We start from the raw sequence: 17054 nt of genomic DNA, 5'->3' as shown, positions 1-17054 counted from the left end.
TTTATATACTTAAGCTTTAATTCAACATTTAATGACTTTTCGTTGCCTTTACAATTACCAAAAGTCAGTCTGTTAATAAAATATGTGAACAGATGTTCTCCTCTTGACCTATATTGAGTTTGAGAATCCATTTACCTAAAATTCTTTGAATTCCAAAAGTGATGGTGGATTTGAAAAGAGATTTAGGAGTCAGAGGAGGAGCGGCGCAGTTGGGAAGGTCACTGCGGGCTTCCTTGCCTCAGCCAGATTCTGCAGCCTGCAGACCGAGTCCTGGCATCACGGCACTCAGTTCCTCCCCACGCTCTCTACGTCGGAGAAGTTGCCTTATTTCTCCAGAGCAGCGGTTCTCAAGTTGTGGGTCGCAAACCCTTTGGGGATCCAAAGACCCTTTGACAAGGGTCACCTAAGACCATTGGAAAACACATATTTCCAATGGTCTGAGGAACCAAGACACCGCTCCTCTATCCATCTCCAGGCAGGTCCGCCCTCATGCAGATACACCCACGTACAGCATGAGGAACTGTATTAAAGGGTCGGGGCATTAGGAAGGTTAGAACCACTGCTTTAGAGGCTCTTATTGGTAGAAACACTAGATGCTGAGTTTATAAATTAAGAGACCCTGTGACTCTTAAAACCTATGAATTATAATAATTTTTCCTTGAGAAATCTTGAAAGTAAACTGTATTTTTTTTTGTTTGTTTTGCTTTTTACTCTCTAGAAGATGTTGAAGATGTTCCAGCTTCAAAGAAAGCTAAAGGTGACTTTATTATCTTAAGTTCACTTATGAATTTTTTCTCAAGATGGTAATATTTCAACTGCCTATTTCATTGAACTATTCTTAGCCTAGCCCTTACCTTTTCCTGCAATGTTTATACGGTAGATGTGTTTATTAAACAAACACATTTTTCCATTGTGTGTGTGTGTCTTCATGTGTTGATGTTACCAGTTAGACACTGATTTATTTACAAGTAACTATTACAAGTAACTAATAATTACTACAAGTGGTTATTAGATGAAATAATGTTCATTTATTGGCAATATTTGAAAATTATCATATCACCAAGGATTAAGAAGATGTTATTTGACAGCAGGAGGAGCACATAATTATTCAAATATGAGTTTGACATACTTTTATTTTTAAAAATTAAGATAACTTACCTATAATAGCAGCAATAGCATAAAGGGAAAAGGGAAGGAAGGAAAAAATGAAGGAAGGAAGGGAGGAAGAAAGGAAGAAAGGACCTCAAACCTCAGAAAAATCTGCTGTAACCAGATAAATGATCTTGAGTCAGTCTTCCTAGGACTGAATTCCTTAATCTTTATTGCAAGGGTTTCAACTAATTTAATGCATTTTTTCTCTGAAGAGTTTTCTGGCTTCTTAGTTTGGCTTATTATATAACAAATAGTTGCTATTCTATTTCTAAACTTGCCTGTGGACAATAAGAATTTTCCTAAGAGTTGTTCTTAGCATGAAAATGTAGGTTCTGTGGCAGTGCCCAGAATTAATTAACAGTGTAGAAAATAGTGCTTTGAGAACAGATAAAAGAAATTGGTACCCAAGTCTTCTGAAAAATGAGTTATACTTTTCTTAAAATACATTTTAAATACTGAATTTTTAGATTTTTTAAACAAATGAATTATTAAGCACAACTCTTAGTATGTTTTTGACTTCTGAACCATTGTTTCTCAGACTATTTTATACACGAATCCCCTGACAATCTTGTTAAAATAAAATAAGTCTGAGTTAGTACCTAAGAAATACATTTATATCAATTTCCTAATAATGGTGGGTCTACTGCTACATGGACCACACCTTGAGAAGGAAGGTTCTCGAATCCATTTAGAATTTGATAAAATCTAAAACCGAACTTTGGATGAAACACACACACATACATGCATGTACTCACATCTTAACATTTAAACATTTCAGAGTTTTACAGCAACCCCACCCTCCAAAGCCCATCTATGGAGACCAGTTAAGAACTTCTGACCAGAACAAAGAGGTTCACATGACTAGCTTCAAATTATCCATCTCTAGATAAACACATGGTGCATATCACAACTGCAAAAAAAAAAAAAAAAAGTCCCCGTGTCAGGTAACTAAAGGAAGGGATCTACTGCTATTCTCTCATGGAGAGGATGATCACTAAAGACTATAGCTTTCCCAAAATTAGAATTATTTTTACTACAGTGGTCATCTTATAACCAGATTCTACCCTTACCATACTACAACTGAGCATGAAAGTTCTTTGTTAAGGAAGAAATGTGTGTCTGCTAGCCTTCACCCACCAATATCCAACACATCAGGAAGTTTCCTATTTGAACAATTGCCTGTAGCATGCTACATTCTTTAATTTTCATTGGCTCCTATTAAATTTTATAGTGAAAGATTGAACAGAATCTGAATAAGAACCTAGAGTATATTATAAAGAGGGCAAGGAGTTCCTGTTTCTTTCACACCTGTACAGACACTTTCAGTCCCTTACCTACTTGTTGTATAACAGCTGTAAATGTAAAAGTTATTTACTTTCTTATTTTGTATCCACTAGAAGAAGCTGAAGATGTGTCTTCCACACAGAAGCAAAAAAGTAAGTTTATAATTAGATTAAAACTGTTAAGTGGATCTATAGTGAAGACAGTACATATAAATTGAAAGTAAACCCTCTGAAGACCAGTATCAGAATAAAAAGATTTTCAGCAGACATGAAGGATAACATTAAAGCAGGTCATTTATATTTCCAAGAGATGTCCATCACTTTCGTGGCAGGCAAGAGACACGTATTTGGAAGAATTACAAAGCCATGACTGAAGTGGCGTTTATCGCAAACCATTCCACACAGCTGTGATCCTGAGCACTGCAGCTGAATCTGTGCTTAGATGTGTCACTGTTTGCTTTATAATAAGACAGCTGAAGTGATATGCTAAACTTTTTAATATCAAAAAGAAAAAAATGTAGGTGTAGGTCATTGATTGAAAGTTCTTCTTTATTTTTCTAGATATATGGTAGACTCTTAATATTCCATTTTTGGGATTGTTGATTTTAGAATGCAATTAATGTTCACATGCAGCTACAAAATTCAATGCCCATGATTTTCATTATTCCACTACTTCCAAATTAGACACTTTTCTTCAGATAGCAAAGCAATACCATCTGAATATCAATTTTGGGTTCAGATATGCATTAAAATTGTTGCTGAACAGAATAAAAGAAGCAATTTTAAAAATAGGTATAACAAGTTTGTTTTACATAATGCTTTTAAAGTAAAGAACAGACATTTATCTGAGGAAATGATGACAATGTTCTCTGGGTTCTACAATGCTTCCTAAATGTATTTCTGCAGGAAATGATAAAAATGCCCTCTACCTTAGCAAATGCCTCTTACTCTGTGTTAGTATGTGATTCATTGAACAAATACTAAGTGCCTACTGTTTCCCAAACTCCATTTAGATATTAGAGAGACTCATTATACTCCCTCAAATTATCAGGATGCAAGAAATACAAGGAAACAAGCAATCATAACAATACATTTAGACATTGTTATAAAATCTATAAAGTCAGTCTGGGCATGTTTCTGATTTATACAGAAACATTTTCCAAATTGTTTACATACTGGTAACAATTTGTGGTTATATCATATAAATACTTAAAATCTCTTGTCTTATAAATAAATATTAAAACATAATTCAATAAGATAGGTAGATGGTATCAATGTTAATTTCCTGGTTGGAATATTGCACTATAATTTTGCAAGGATATTATCATTGGGGGAAACTGAATGAAGGATACATGGGATCCTTCTGCATTATCTCTTATAATTGTACATGACCCTACAATGATCTCAAAAAAAAAAAGTTTAATTAAAAATAAATAAACAATTCAATATTTTTAGTAAAAACGTCTGACATTTAATTCAATTGGCAGACTTACTATAGCAAAACAATATTTCCTATTTTCAACTTACTATGAAGTAGTCCTATAGTCTGATATTCATGCACTTTTATTTAAGTTCTAAAATTTACACCTATAGCGATGCTCTTATTGATAGCCTATTCAACACTAATTAAATAAATGGGTCAGAACAGAAGCTACTTCTGGTAAGTTTCATCTGGAAGGTAGGCTGTCTTTGATGGACACTTCTTTTTTTGGTAATGGTGTTCCCCTTCCTCCTTTATACAGTCCTAGCTTTACTGTTATTCCTCTTGGCAGCCTATCCCCCAAACCGCTACAACCTTGTGGGTGGGGGCAAGTTGTGATATTGCATCTGTTTGGTACTACACCAAAATGGCAAAAAATTCTGCATGAGATGAAGTAGAAAGAATTTTTTTTTCCTTTTATGATTTCTCCAGACTATTTTCATTATTGAAAACCCAGGAACTGAAATCAGTTGCCACCCAGGGTAATCAGAATAATTACTACTGCTGCTACCCCAGTCTCCTTCTACCCAGGCTTTTGTTTATTCTTTATTTCCTTTATTTGGCCAGCTTTCTCATATTCCCCATACAACTAGCTTCACTTGTCATTCTCTTTCCTGGCTATCTGCAAAATGGCTGTGGTTGGGTGACAGAATTCAAACTGACATGATGGAAAATACTGAAGAGTCAGTAGATGTGCTTGACTGTGAAGAGGGGCTAACCTTGCCATCTCTGAACAAGCTGCTGCCAGGGAGCCCAGAGCTCCTGCCTGTAGCCACTGTGCACACCGCCTCACTGGGCTTGAACTCCTTTCCTGTGTTGCTTTCTGCTCTGACAACAGAGCACTACCTGGAGGCATTGCTTCAATGAGCAATGACAGCATCTCACATGAGGGCTTGCCTCCAGAGTAAGGGCAAGTGGAAACCCTCAAAAGTTTAGGAACCACAAGGCTCTCTGTGGTATTATTAAAACACTTGAAAAAATTAAAATACAATGTTGGTTACTTCACAAATTGATCAACTCGTGCTATGAAGCCTATGAAACAGTTGTCCTGGCTGCGGTACACATCATGAGATTTCTATAGAGTGAGCACTTGGACTTTTTATGCTAGGCCATTTTTATTATCCATTATTATCTCTTTAGTAACAGCTTCGTGGGTATTTACTTATTAATTTCCACATTTATTTGAGGTTTTTGTTGATGTCTCGATTTTACACATGAGGAATCCAAAACACGAAGAGGTGTAGCAAGCTGTCAGTCATTACCGAAGCTGTCCGGCTGCCAAAGGCATGTCTACATTGTAGGATCCCGCTTTGCTGTGCTCCACTTTGTTCTGCTTGTTTTAACTAGTCATCATGCTCTGTTCCTTAGGCCCCATCAGTTTCTTCCAGTGTGTGTACTTGAATGGTTACAACGGCTATGGATTTCAGTTTCCTGTCACTCCTGCACAGCGCCCTGGAGAGAGCTCTGGCCCACCAGGTCCTCCAGGACAGAAGCAACAAGGACAATAGACGCACATGTGCCGCCATTAAAAATGCTTGAAGACTTTGAGAATAGAATCTTTCATTTGTCCACAGTGGCACCTGCAATTGAAATAAAGGAATTTGAGGAATTTCTTTGAAATATTTTACTATTCTGCCTGGTGTAGAAAAAAGAAAAATGTGGGTGAAGGGATTGAATAATAAGCAGACATGTTGGAAGGTCTGATGCCCAAGAATCTGTTATTTGTGTTTGTTGTTGGCGTGGGTGCTTATATTTTTCTATTTTCACTTACTGTAGAGTTGTGGACAAATCAGTTAATGTTTACTTAATAATTATCTTTTAAATGCAATTGACACAATTACAAAATAAAATTCCTGACTTCAATTAGATAGGTACTTTTAAAAGAAAACAGAGACTATGCTTAAGTTTAAAGAGTACAGGAACTTATATAAAAGCTACTCTTTTGCATCATGTAAGTATCTGAACTCAATTTACCAATAAGTTGATGTTTAATAGTTTAATTTTATTTATGTCTATTTTTAGTTTAGTTGTGGCTATGCTTTAAGACTGGGTTGCACCAAAGAGTGCTGAAGTTCCTTGTGATGTTGTTTTAGAGCTCAGAATATCTCTGAACTTGAGACATGACAAGAAGGAATAGAAATGTTAGATGAATCTTATCTCTAAGATGTACCTGAATTGTAATGAGGAGAATTACAATTAGGACATTCACTCTAGTGGAAATGCACCATCCAATTAGGCAGGCCTGGTGAATTATTGGTGTAAAATATAAGCAAATGAGACATAGAATTTTCAGATTTCTCCAGACTGTGCCCTGATGATAACATCACCTGGGTGAAGTTTTAGATCAATCACTAAATCTGAGTGACAGATGCAAAAGTATTTTCATTGCACTAATAGGATCCTTCTGTGGAGTTAAATCGCTCTTCTTTCTCAAAAAGGAAAAATATGAATGTCATCAAAGTGGAAGGAATTCATTTTTAAAAGAAGTACATCATGAGATGGCTTGTTATCAGTGCCAATGAAATGCATGACAATCTTTAACTTACTTGACAATGCATCATTGGGAATGACTATTGTGGCTTTTCCATCTTTTGTCTCCCAGTGACATAAATACTTGTGATCTTTATCACATTTTTCTAGTAACTCTAAACGTTATGCTACTGTGATCTTTTCATGTTTACAGTTGCAACTCAACTTATGGCAAATTAACTCAGGAAATAAATTGAGTTTTTTTTGTTGTGTTTTTTAGCGTTATACTTACCTTATGGCGAGGTAGCCAGAGCCAATACTAGCCAAGTGATTTATTTTCAAGGACTGCAACAAACTAAGTTCTTTAATTCCAAGATGTGGAACACTGTCTTACTAAAATATCATTAGGCTAGGGTATGAGTAACATGATCATTATTAATAATGGATTTTCAGTGACTTTTGTGAAAGAAGTTGGTCTTAGCCACATGCTGGTAGACCTAGCTCACACCACAAAAGCTAACATTACAATGAACCAAGATTGATGACACTCCTTAATGGGGGCCTGGAAATGTGTCCTGTCAGGACTGACCACATGGTACAGCCTCAAAACTCCTTCATGTAGCAATGGAAGTTGGTGGTAGGGCAGTGGATAGAGTTTATTGCTCAACTGCCCCTACAGCTTTTACAATTTAGTGAGTAAAAGAAATAGAGAGGAAATATAATTGTTTTTTTAATTGTATAGAACAGAATGATTTATTCATAAATTCTCATATTAAATGATTATTTATTGAGCACTTACTCTTTCTAGAGCATTGTATTGTAATAGGCACTAGAGTGTATAAGAAAAATATTAGAGACAATTTATATTACCAGTATTAACCTGATACAATGTGTGGCCTTGGAAATTTTACCAAACACACCATGCTTGTTTTCTTATGTGTAAAATAGGAATTTCAAGACCATCAACCTGATACACAGATGTACTATGAACACTGACAAAATATCTTATTATGAATATGACATCAACATTAATTTCTAAAATAATATTTTTGGATGTTTTTTCTCTGAGTGCTTTTCTACATTATATTATTGTTTCACTTTCATTATGAATTTTTTTTCATTATTTGATAAAAAGTAAAATATGATAACTTATTATATTTAGAATTTAAGCAAACCAATCATGATTAATTGTTAACAATAATTGTTAATGTTTATCTGCTTAAATTTACAATGATGATAGCACTTGAAAAATATTAACTAAACTCTCATCTGTTTGTATGGTTCCACCAAATAAAGTATTTCTGGTTCTTTCAAGTTTGTGCTTTACATTTTAAAAGAAAAAGATAAATGGTTGGACAAAACTCTTTGCTTTCAATAGCCATCCCATAATTCATGTCATATAGGTCACGATATATAAGCACTTAATAATTCTGTTAGTTCTCCATTTCGTCCAAGTGATATGAGCTGCATAGACAGACCCTCCCCCTCCCCCACACTTCACCTCCTCTTAATAGATGAAGGTCTGTAGAAAATAAATAACTACCTAAAGTTTTTATTTATGTTTAGTTTTTATAAAGTCTGATAAATTATTCAAATAGGGTAAAGCTTTTTTTGAAACAATGACCTTGAAGAGCATCTGTATACTGATTCATTCTGGTATATCCTTGTTAAAACTCTTCATAGAAATGTCTTGGAAACTGAGATTATATATCTAAGGACTTAGATTGTCCTTGAGTTATTTCATTAGGAAAAAAGGCAAGAAAACAAGGAATATTATTGCCAATAGAAAATTCAGGGACCTCTAGCTCAACTGCATTTACAGAAAATGAACCTAATCCCCAGAGAAATGCATAAATTTGTCAAAGTCGCCAATTGCATCAAAGCCAGGCCTAGAACATTTGTCTGCTAGCTCTCAAATGCCCTTAAAATTATACTCTCTGTGTGTTATTACATACTTTGGCTAATTTATCCAGCATCTCGAAATTTTGAATTTTTTGAATTTTGTAATTTTTTGAATTACAATCAGTGTCAGAAATGTAACCCTATGTGAAAAGACTTGATTTTATTTATTTGTTTGTTTTATTTATTTGTTTGTTTCTTGAGAGCTAAAAAGGGCCTTAAGAGTGAGCTATATTCACTTGCTTTTAGAGATAAAACATGAATCTCAGAGAGGTTAGGTGACATGCCCAGAGTCAAATTCCTAGTTAGTAACAAATCTAGATTGAGAACTCAAATCTGTTTTCTAATCTGTATATTCCCTACCCCCTGCAACTGCATGTGATGTCTCCACCATCATAAGCTTCCCTCTGTAGTTTGCAAGCTCATGAACACGTAGAAAGTCAGCACAACATTCTAGGAACTGACCCTCTGACTCTTTGTTGTACTCCTTTCAGGACAATGCTGCTACCCTGGACCTTTCCTCTCATTAATCCTTTAGGTCCATAAAACATGCTACAGATACTTTTCTTTGTATACAAAATTAAATAGCTTTATTTTTTCATATTATTCAACTGTAACTAATGCCATTAAGTCACTGAAAGACCCCAAATATTTGTCCAAATACAAAGAAAACACACAACACCTCTAACTTAATCACAACACATCCAAAGACATGGGTTAATAAAATAAGTTAGAAGAACAGATGCTTACAAAAGCACATTTAGACTTTAAAGGAAAGCTCAGAGTAAATAATGAAGAGAATTAGTGTATATTATTATTTAAGAGGCATGCAATTCCAGAAAGAAGCACACGTTAGTAAAATAGTAATAGCAAAGAAAGAAAGTTTTGGTTTCCTACACAGCCACGTTAAGCTCCAGCCACATGCCCTCTGCAAGACTGTCAATTCCTATGTCTATAATCTGTGTTGAACTTGTAGTGAGAACTAACTGCTTGCATCAAATCATATTACTTTTTTTCCCTACCACAGCCAAAGCTCTCCCAAATAACTTAATATAAAGGTCAGGCTTATACTTCATACCTCTAAGTAGAGTTGCAAGGTGTTTTCAAATGTGTTTTCAGGACAAGTATGCTGTGGCGGTAAGCTCAGTGGACTAGGGTCCCTCAAACCAAAGGTCAGACTCTAATTCTAGGAGTATGTAGCCCTGGTCATTTAGAGGGAGTCTGTTCTTGGCTCTTTATCTCTAAATGAAAATAAATGTTTCTGTGGCAAAAGTTCATTTTGGTGAGAAAAATTATGGGAAATTACCTTGTAAGGTGATGTTATTGTTAAGATCTTTCAAATTCCCTTCTGGTTTTGTTATTAAATGATCCCACTGTGCCATGCACTGAAGACCTAATGTTGCTAAGTGGCATAAGTCAAAGCAGCAAATGGAAGTCAGACCTGTTTGAGCCAAACACAAACATGAGAACATGGCCTGTAACAAAAACAATCTGTGTCATTTTCGTGGAGCTCCTATAAATCAATGACAGATATCCATCAAACCACTGAATCAGAATACACAGAGTTTGTAAGATGCCTGTGGAAAGTACTACTCTGAATTTGAAGCTGAAATGGAATGCCAAGTGGCTCATGTACCTCAAGACACTGTCACAGAATTGAACATTCACTAAAAGGTCTAAAGGTGTTTCAGCAAAGTAAGTGAAGATAGTGTTGAAATAAATAGCAATGATAGTATCTCAAAACATTTAGCCTATGTTTTTGCTTAGGAAAGAAGCATCTCTCCCTCTCTCTCCCTTCTTCTTTCTAAAATAATAAAAAAAAAATACTTAAAAAATTTTTTGTTACCTTATATTAAATAATTTAAATGATGTGTTCCTCATTTTAATCTTTAAAGTAACAACACCTTGTTTTTAATTGGCCACAAATTAAAGATTTTTTTCTTAAATAAATTTTTGCAGTAGGCAAAGTATAAGGATGATAACTATGCTATCTAATAATCTACTTATGATGAAAGTTAAAGTTTTCTAAAACTCATTACAAAATCAGGAAATGTTCTATCAAGGTTTACAAAATAAGTTCTCTTTTGAAATGATATTTCATACTGATTTTTATTGGCTTTGATAAAAAAAAATTAGTGTGATTAAGGTAAAAGAAATAGGTTTAAACTTTACATGATAGTAATATTTCTGTATCCTTTACAAGCTACAGAGGAAGACAGCATGGCTATTTTACTTTTACTTCCATCCTTCCTATTTTCTTAGAGAAAAGAAAAAGATCATATATATGTCTTGTATATCTGTCATCTTGATTTCTAACCTATCTTTGGCTCTTCTAGAAGGAATTGCCTTCCAATGACATTGTATACGTTTTCTCAAAAGAGTAACTTTTGCTTTTTAAAAATCAACTTTATTGAGATATAATATACATACAATATAGCACACTCTTTAAAAGCACAGCTCAAGCCCAGCTGATATGGCTCAGTGGCTGAGCGTAGACCCATGCACCAAGAGGTCACCAGTTTGATTTCCGGTCAGGGTACATGCCTAGGTTGTAAGCTAAATCCCCAGTGAGGGGCGTGCAGGAGGTGTCCAATTGATGTTCTCTCTCATCTATGTTTCTATCTCTCCCTTTCCTTTTCTCTATCTCTCTCTCTCTAATATCAATAAAGAAAAGTACAGCTCAAATGTATACACTAGTATAACCACCTCCATACTCAAGATAAAGAACATCAACATTATTCAAAAAAACAGTCTTTCAAGCCTCTTTGTTGTGAAATATCTGCCTATCTTTAGCTTCTAGTAAAGATGTTCTATTTCTGTCACTATAGTTGAGTTTTGCCTTTTCTAGAAATTCATATACATAGAATCATACGGTGCATTCAAGAATGTCCTGACATAATTTTTTATCATAGTTTTAAAACTATGCACAGAGTCTCACAGGGAGACTGGAGAATTCACAGGACCATCACATATTTTAGATTTTTGAGGGAAAAGTGGTGTCCACAAAAAACTATCTGGACTACTAGTTTGAAGTAATGCACAATTTCAACATTAAATTGTGTCAGATTCCTATTGATAACACCAAATCTTTGTGAGGTTGGATTTATAGCTGTGATAAAAAAGTAAGTACTGCCCTGGTCGGTGTAGCTCAGTTGGTTGGAGTGTTGTCCCATGCACCAAAGATTCCTGGGTTTGATTCCCGGTCAGAGTGTACACTCAGGTTGCAGGTTTGATCCCCACTTGGGGTGCATATGGAGGCAACTGATAGATGCTTCTCTCTCACATCAATGTTTCTCTTTCTCCCTCTCTCTCTCTCTAAAATGAATAAAAACATGTTCTTGTGTGAGGAGAAAAAGGTAAGTACTGCATGATACTTTATTTAGAAAAGTCAGTGAGGATGGTGGGGTCCAATCTGATTCTGTTATAAAAAGTTATGCAGTGCCAACAGGTACATAAATTCAATCAGTAAATAATTGTGTTTTTAAAAGAGTGAAATAAAAATATTATTTTTCTTTTGATGAATGTATATAATTTTTCAAACACCACTAAATTGTTAGCACTTAAATACTTATGAATCATTTCTATCTACATAATCAAACCTTTATGTATTTCTTTTGACCTAAGACCATGAATAAATGACAGACAATACTGGCTCTGTGACATAAGAAAGTTAGGAAATGTTTAGTTTTTGTGATTGTTCCATAGTATTTCACCAGTAGTCCATTCATTTTCATTGCAATATTCCATTGTTTAACTTTACTGCAACCTGTTTATCCATTCATTTTTCTTTATATTTAAAAGAAAGAAAGAAAAAACAGCCAACACATTTCCAGCTTTTATTATTTTTCCTCTATCTGAAGAACTTTCTTCTTCTTTTTTTAATGGATTTTTTAAGGGAAAGAGAGAGAAACATTGAGGTGAGAGAGAAACATCGATCAACTGCCTCCTGTATGTCTCCTACTGGTGACAGAGCCCACAACCCAGGCACGTGCCCTGACTGGAAATGGAACTAGGACCTCCCAGTCCATGGGTCGATGCTCAATCCACTGAGCCACATCAGCCAAGCTGAAGAATTTTGTTTAGGTGTTAATCACTGGCAACAAATCCTCTTAGATTTTATTTGTTTAAAAAATTCTTTGCTCTGCCTTATGATATAAGAAATTTAGTCACTGAACATAAAATTTCAATTTGTTTTTTTTTAGTGTTTAATTTTTTTCTTTAAGTATTTTAAATATGGCATTTTATTGTTTTTCATTTTAGATATTTTACAACGTTTCTCTAAGTGTACCCACCCTTTTGTTATTTTTTTTTATCTTCCACATTTTCTTCCTCTTTGTGCTCATGGCTTTTAAAAAATCCTTTAACATATTTATAATAGCTATTTTATTTTAATAACTTATTTTTGTTACAGATGTTCTTCCTTTTTCCCCCATTGACACCCTCCTCCCGATCCGGTCCCTCTCCCACCAGCGTTGTTTTCTACTTCCATTGGTTACACATACATGCATATAAGTTCTTTGGTTTATCTCATCTTTCCTCCCCTCCCCCCTCCTCTGAGGTAAAGTCCATTTCTGCTAATCCCATCATCTCTGCCATTTCTGGATCTTTGACTGATCTTTATGGGAAACATTTTCTGTTTCCATGCATGTCTGGTAATTTTTAATTAATGTTGGACATTTTTTTACAATGTTTATTGCTGTAATTCTTGTCTTCCTTTAAATAAGAGCATTCAGGTTTTTTCTGGAAATCAAGTTATTGATGGATGAGTTTTTTCCTCTAAGGCTTATCCTTAACCTTCATTACCCATTGTTTTACCCATTTTTCTACCCTTTTTAGTTTTCATGAATACGTTGGTGTTCAATGAAGAGTCTCCATTCTTCAGAATCCACTGAAAATGCTCGGGAATTGCTCAGGTTATAATGCTGCAGTTATTTCTCTTGCATCATGGAATTCTATTGTAGGTAACCACAGAGTAATATTCAGCAAATGACTCTATGCATATTTATTGAAACTCTTTTTCTCTATACCTCCTTCTCCCTGATGCTCTACTGTGCACAGTGTGTCATTTCAGTCAACCTGAACCTGCTCTCTATCCTTAATGCAGCAAGCCTGCTGTTTTTCTTGAGTTCCCCTTGCATAAACATTGTTTGAAAAATCCCTCTAGACAGAATGGCATGGTGCTCATTCTTCTTATTATTTGCTTCCTTTCTCTCATGAATCAGTGTCCTGTCAGTTTGTTCTCTAATTTCCAAAGATAGTTATACCATTTTTAAAATCAGTTTTCTAGTTGCTTAGGTTGTAAGAGCAAGCATGTCACCAGTTACAGCATTATGTTTGGAAGCCAAAATCCTCAAAACCTATTCACATAGAGCATCTATCAGCACCACCAGTCTATTCAGGCCTAAATTTCTTTTGTCCTAGCCCTGTGAATCAGGAAAAAGTGACTTGATTAACAGGGTCACAAAAAGGAAGTGGTATGAGGTTTGAGTATAAGAGGACATAAGGGCCAGGGAGGTAGTCAAGGTACTCTGTTTTTGGTGCTGAGATTATATGTCATTAAGGTATAAGAGTAAATTGAGGTGAAAATGGATTCTCATTCATACAATAGCTTAAAGGTTTAGTGTGGGGTATGTATGAGTAGACTAGAAGCAAATATATAAGTAAACATATTAAAATATTTTTATAGGGAAATAATAAAAATTTAGGGATAAAGTCACTTGGGGATAACTATCTGTACCTTGAGATATATTTATTGTCAATTAAAAGCATATTAGTTTAATAAAAATAGCTTAATTAGCAAGAGTTTATAGAAATTAGAATGCTAAACAAAAAATATAATAACTTTTATTATAATTCAATGTGCAATAGAAATGAAAAGTAATTGGCTTGATATAAAATTTTGTGAAAAACACTTTCTAAGTGGTGCTATGTTTTGAATGTATCTACTGCTGCTTTTATTTGGGATAATAAATTGAGTAATAAAAGTCTTATAGCCCGGCCAGTGTGGCTCAGTGGTTGAGCATCGACACAAGAGGTCGCCGGTTCAATTCCTGGTTAGGGCATATGCCCAGGTTGTGGGCCAAATCCCCATTGTGAGGCATGCAGGAGGCGGCCAATTGATGTTCTCTCTCATTGATGTTACTATCTCTTTCTCCTTCTTCTTTCTTCTCTCTCTAAAATCAATAAAGAAAAAAATTACAAAAAAACTTTTATGGATGCACACTAGACAGAAGATACCCAGGGGAAGAAATGATTTGATCAACTATCCAAAAGTGTTAGATCAAAATCCAAACATGACATAGGCCAGCATCTCCAGGCTGAAGAAGGCTGTGAGTGTAAGTACACAGACCTGCCCTGGCCGGTTTGGCTCAGCGGTTAGAGCGTCGGCCTGCGGTCTGGAGAGACCCGGGTTCGGTTCCCGCTAAAGGCATGTACCTCGGTTGCAGTTTGTCCCCGGCCCTGGTTGGTTGTGCCGGTGGCAGCCACTCGATGTGTCCCTTTCACATCGATGTTTCTCTATCTCTCTTCCTCTCTCTCCCTCCCACTCTATCTGTACAAAAAAATGGAAAAATGTCCTCAGGTGAGGATGAAAAAAAATAATAATAATAATAAGTACACAGACCCTTCTGGGGCATAGTTAGTGAAGAGAACAGCTAGCATCTTCTGTAGTTTATTTTATTAAGTATATAATGCTTAGTTTCCAACATATATATCTATACCTATACCTATACCTATACCTATACCTATACCTATATCTATATCTATCTATATCATCTATATCTATATCCATATATAATGTTTGTATATACATGTATGTATATGTATATCTGTAATAATAACAGGAATGAGGCTATTCCTAATATTCTGATGACTTTTTGGAATAATTGAACAGTTTACTTCAGTGTGTGTGTGTGTGTGTGTGTGTGTTTCACTTCTCCTCATCTCACTTGATCCATGTCTTCATCCTTTTTTATCAATTGCCAGTATTTGATCTAATGACCTGAAGTATCATTTATTCACACTGTGGGAATAATTGCTGAATCTCCTCTTACTCTATTCTTTTCCTTTAGTGAAGTGGACTCATTTATACATGTAGGCCTGAGATGGGCTACGCCTCATCATGGACTTTTATCCTACTTGAAAATATATATCCCAATTACTTCAAAAATCACTTGGCTTGAGGTCAAACATTTTCAATGTTTGAATTCCGGTTCTGAATCTTATTAGCCTTTGACTTTGGGAAATTTACTTAATCTCTTTGAATAATAGTTTTCTTATGTAAAACTGGTATGTATATCTATAACTCACTGGTTTATAGTGCAGATTAAATGAGAAAAGCAGTATAACACATTATATGTATTCGGTAAAGCTAGTTTCTTTTACCCCTACCCTTTATTTCCTCTTGTTGGTCCAAGAGCTCTGGCCACCTTGCCTTGGTTTTCAGGGTTTAAGTCCATCAATTGCTATTTGACCCATTAATATTCTTCAGCCATCCAATTCTTATAAGCACTCTGACTAACTGGTCATGAGACTCCCATCATCCAGTACCACCTTCCAGGTTTTCCTGGGCCCTAGGCAGTGTTCACACCTGCCCATTTCTCTGCTCACAGGGTCCTCTTCATGCTCTAATGCCCCCTTTCATTCTTGACTCTACCCTCCACAATTATTGTTTTGACATTGGGTGACAACGGAGGAAAATGCTAAGGAGATTTTCTCTTAGAGATTATTTGTATTTTTCCCCAGAGCTAAAATTAAGGACTCTGCCAAGCATCAAACCCAGGAAGAATAAATTATTTGAATGAAGGCAGTTTACCTACGTTCCAGTAATAACCCAACTTAAGCAGTCTTGACTCAGCTTCCTTCTGAAGAGGCCTGTTTCTTGAAAGAGTTCCTTGTTTCAAGGAAGCAGATTTAGACTCTAGCAACAGTGCTCCTAAGAGCTTAAGCTGTGGCAGCAATAGAGCCTCCTGATGTAAAAAACCAAAGGGATGTGGAGAGACAGCAACAAAAACACATTCTTATTGGGCCTTAGAGATTGTTTTACAAAAAGATAAGTAGTTGAAAATATATTCCACTAATTCTTTCCTACTCAGACTTTAACTTTCAGAGTAGTGTAATCAGCTTTAGGTTTAGGTTGGAGAAAGTACTCCTCCTAGTCAGTTCAAGAATTCCCTGAAAGAATCAATCCAGTCCCATACATCCCTGTTTGGTACTTAACATTCTTTTTCTTTTTAACTTCTGAAGATGCTACATTCTTTTGTCTCTGCTACCCTTTCTAAGAAACAGGTGCCAAGGCGAAGCATTTTTTCTACTAATGTCTTTAAAAACAAGGTAATTTAATCAGGAAGTGTAATTTTTCAGCTCTCTTGCAATGTATTGCCTCTGTTTCCTCCTAAAAACACTCCCTGCCCCAACCCATTTAGTTCAATTTCTACAGAGCTATGGGGAAACTCCATTATGCTAATGATGAGATAGATAAGTGGTTTACTTAAATTAAATTAACAAACACAACCAATTACTCTGAAACCATTTTAAACTTAACAAGAAAAATCATTATCAGCAAGGAAGAGATAAGGCCAGGTGATTTTTTTTAACCTTTCTTTGTAGAAAACCACATCTGTGCCAAAAAGTTCCTGTCAATGGCATTCATGGTTGACTGCTTACAGTCAACCTTCCTAAACTGAAAACTAGCGTAATTAAAGAGTTTGTGATTTAGTCTATTTTCAATTAGAGGGCTATAAAGTTATAACCCTGACTGTTGGCTTTAGCTA

At 35.3% G+C, this 17054-nt stretch overlaps 1 protein-coding gene across 1 annotated transcript in view; it reads left to right on the top strand.

Annotated features, from left to right (window-relative positions):
* Positions 1–7494, top strand: part of LOC118620747 (triadin-like) — a 43574-nt gene extending 36080 nt beyond the window's left edge. Inside the window, exons 11-13 of the mRNA XM_036247757.1 lie at positions 719–757; positions 2550–2588; positions 5284–7494. Coding sequence (XP_036103650.1) covers positions 719–757; positions 2550–2588; positions 5284–5423 — 218 coding nt within the window. The 3' untranslated portion in view covers positions 5424–7494. The remainder of the gene's footprint in view (positions 1–718; positions 758–2549; positions 2589–5283) is intronic.
* Positions 7495–17054: the final 9560 nt, after the last annotated feature.

The sequence above is a fragment of the Molossus molossus genome, unplaced genomic scaffold, assembly GCF_014108415.1.
Source record: "Molossus molossus isolate mMolMol1 unplaced genomic scaffold, mMolMol1.p scaffold_m16_p_8, whole genome shotgun sequence".
NCBI lineage: Eukaryota > Metazoa > Chordata > Mammalia > Chiroptera > Molossidae > Molossus > Molossus molossus.
The sequence above is the reverse complement of the archived record's forward strand: the minus strand, read 5'-3'. Positions and strand labels throughout refer to the sequence as shown.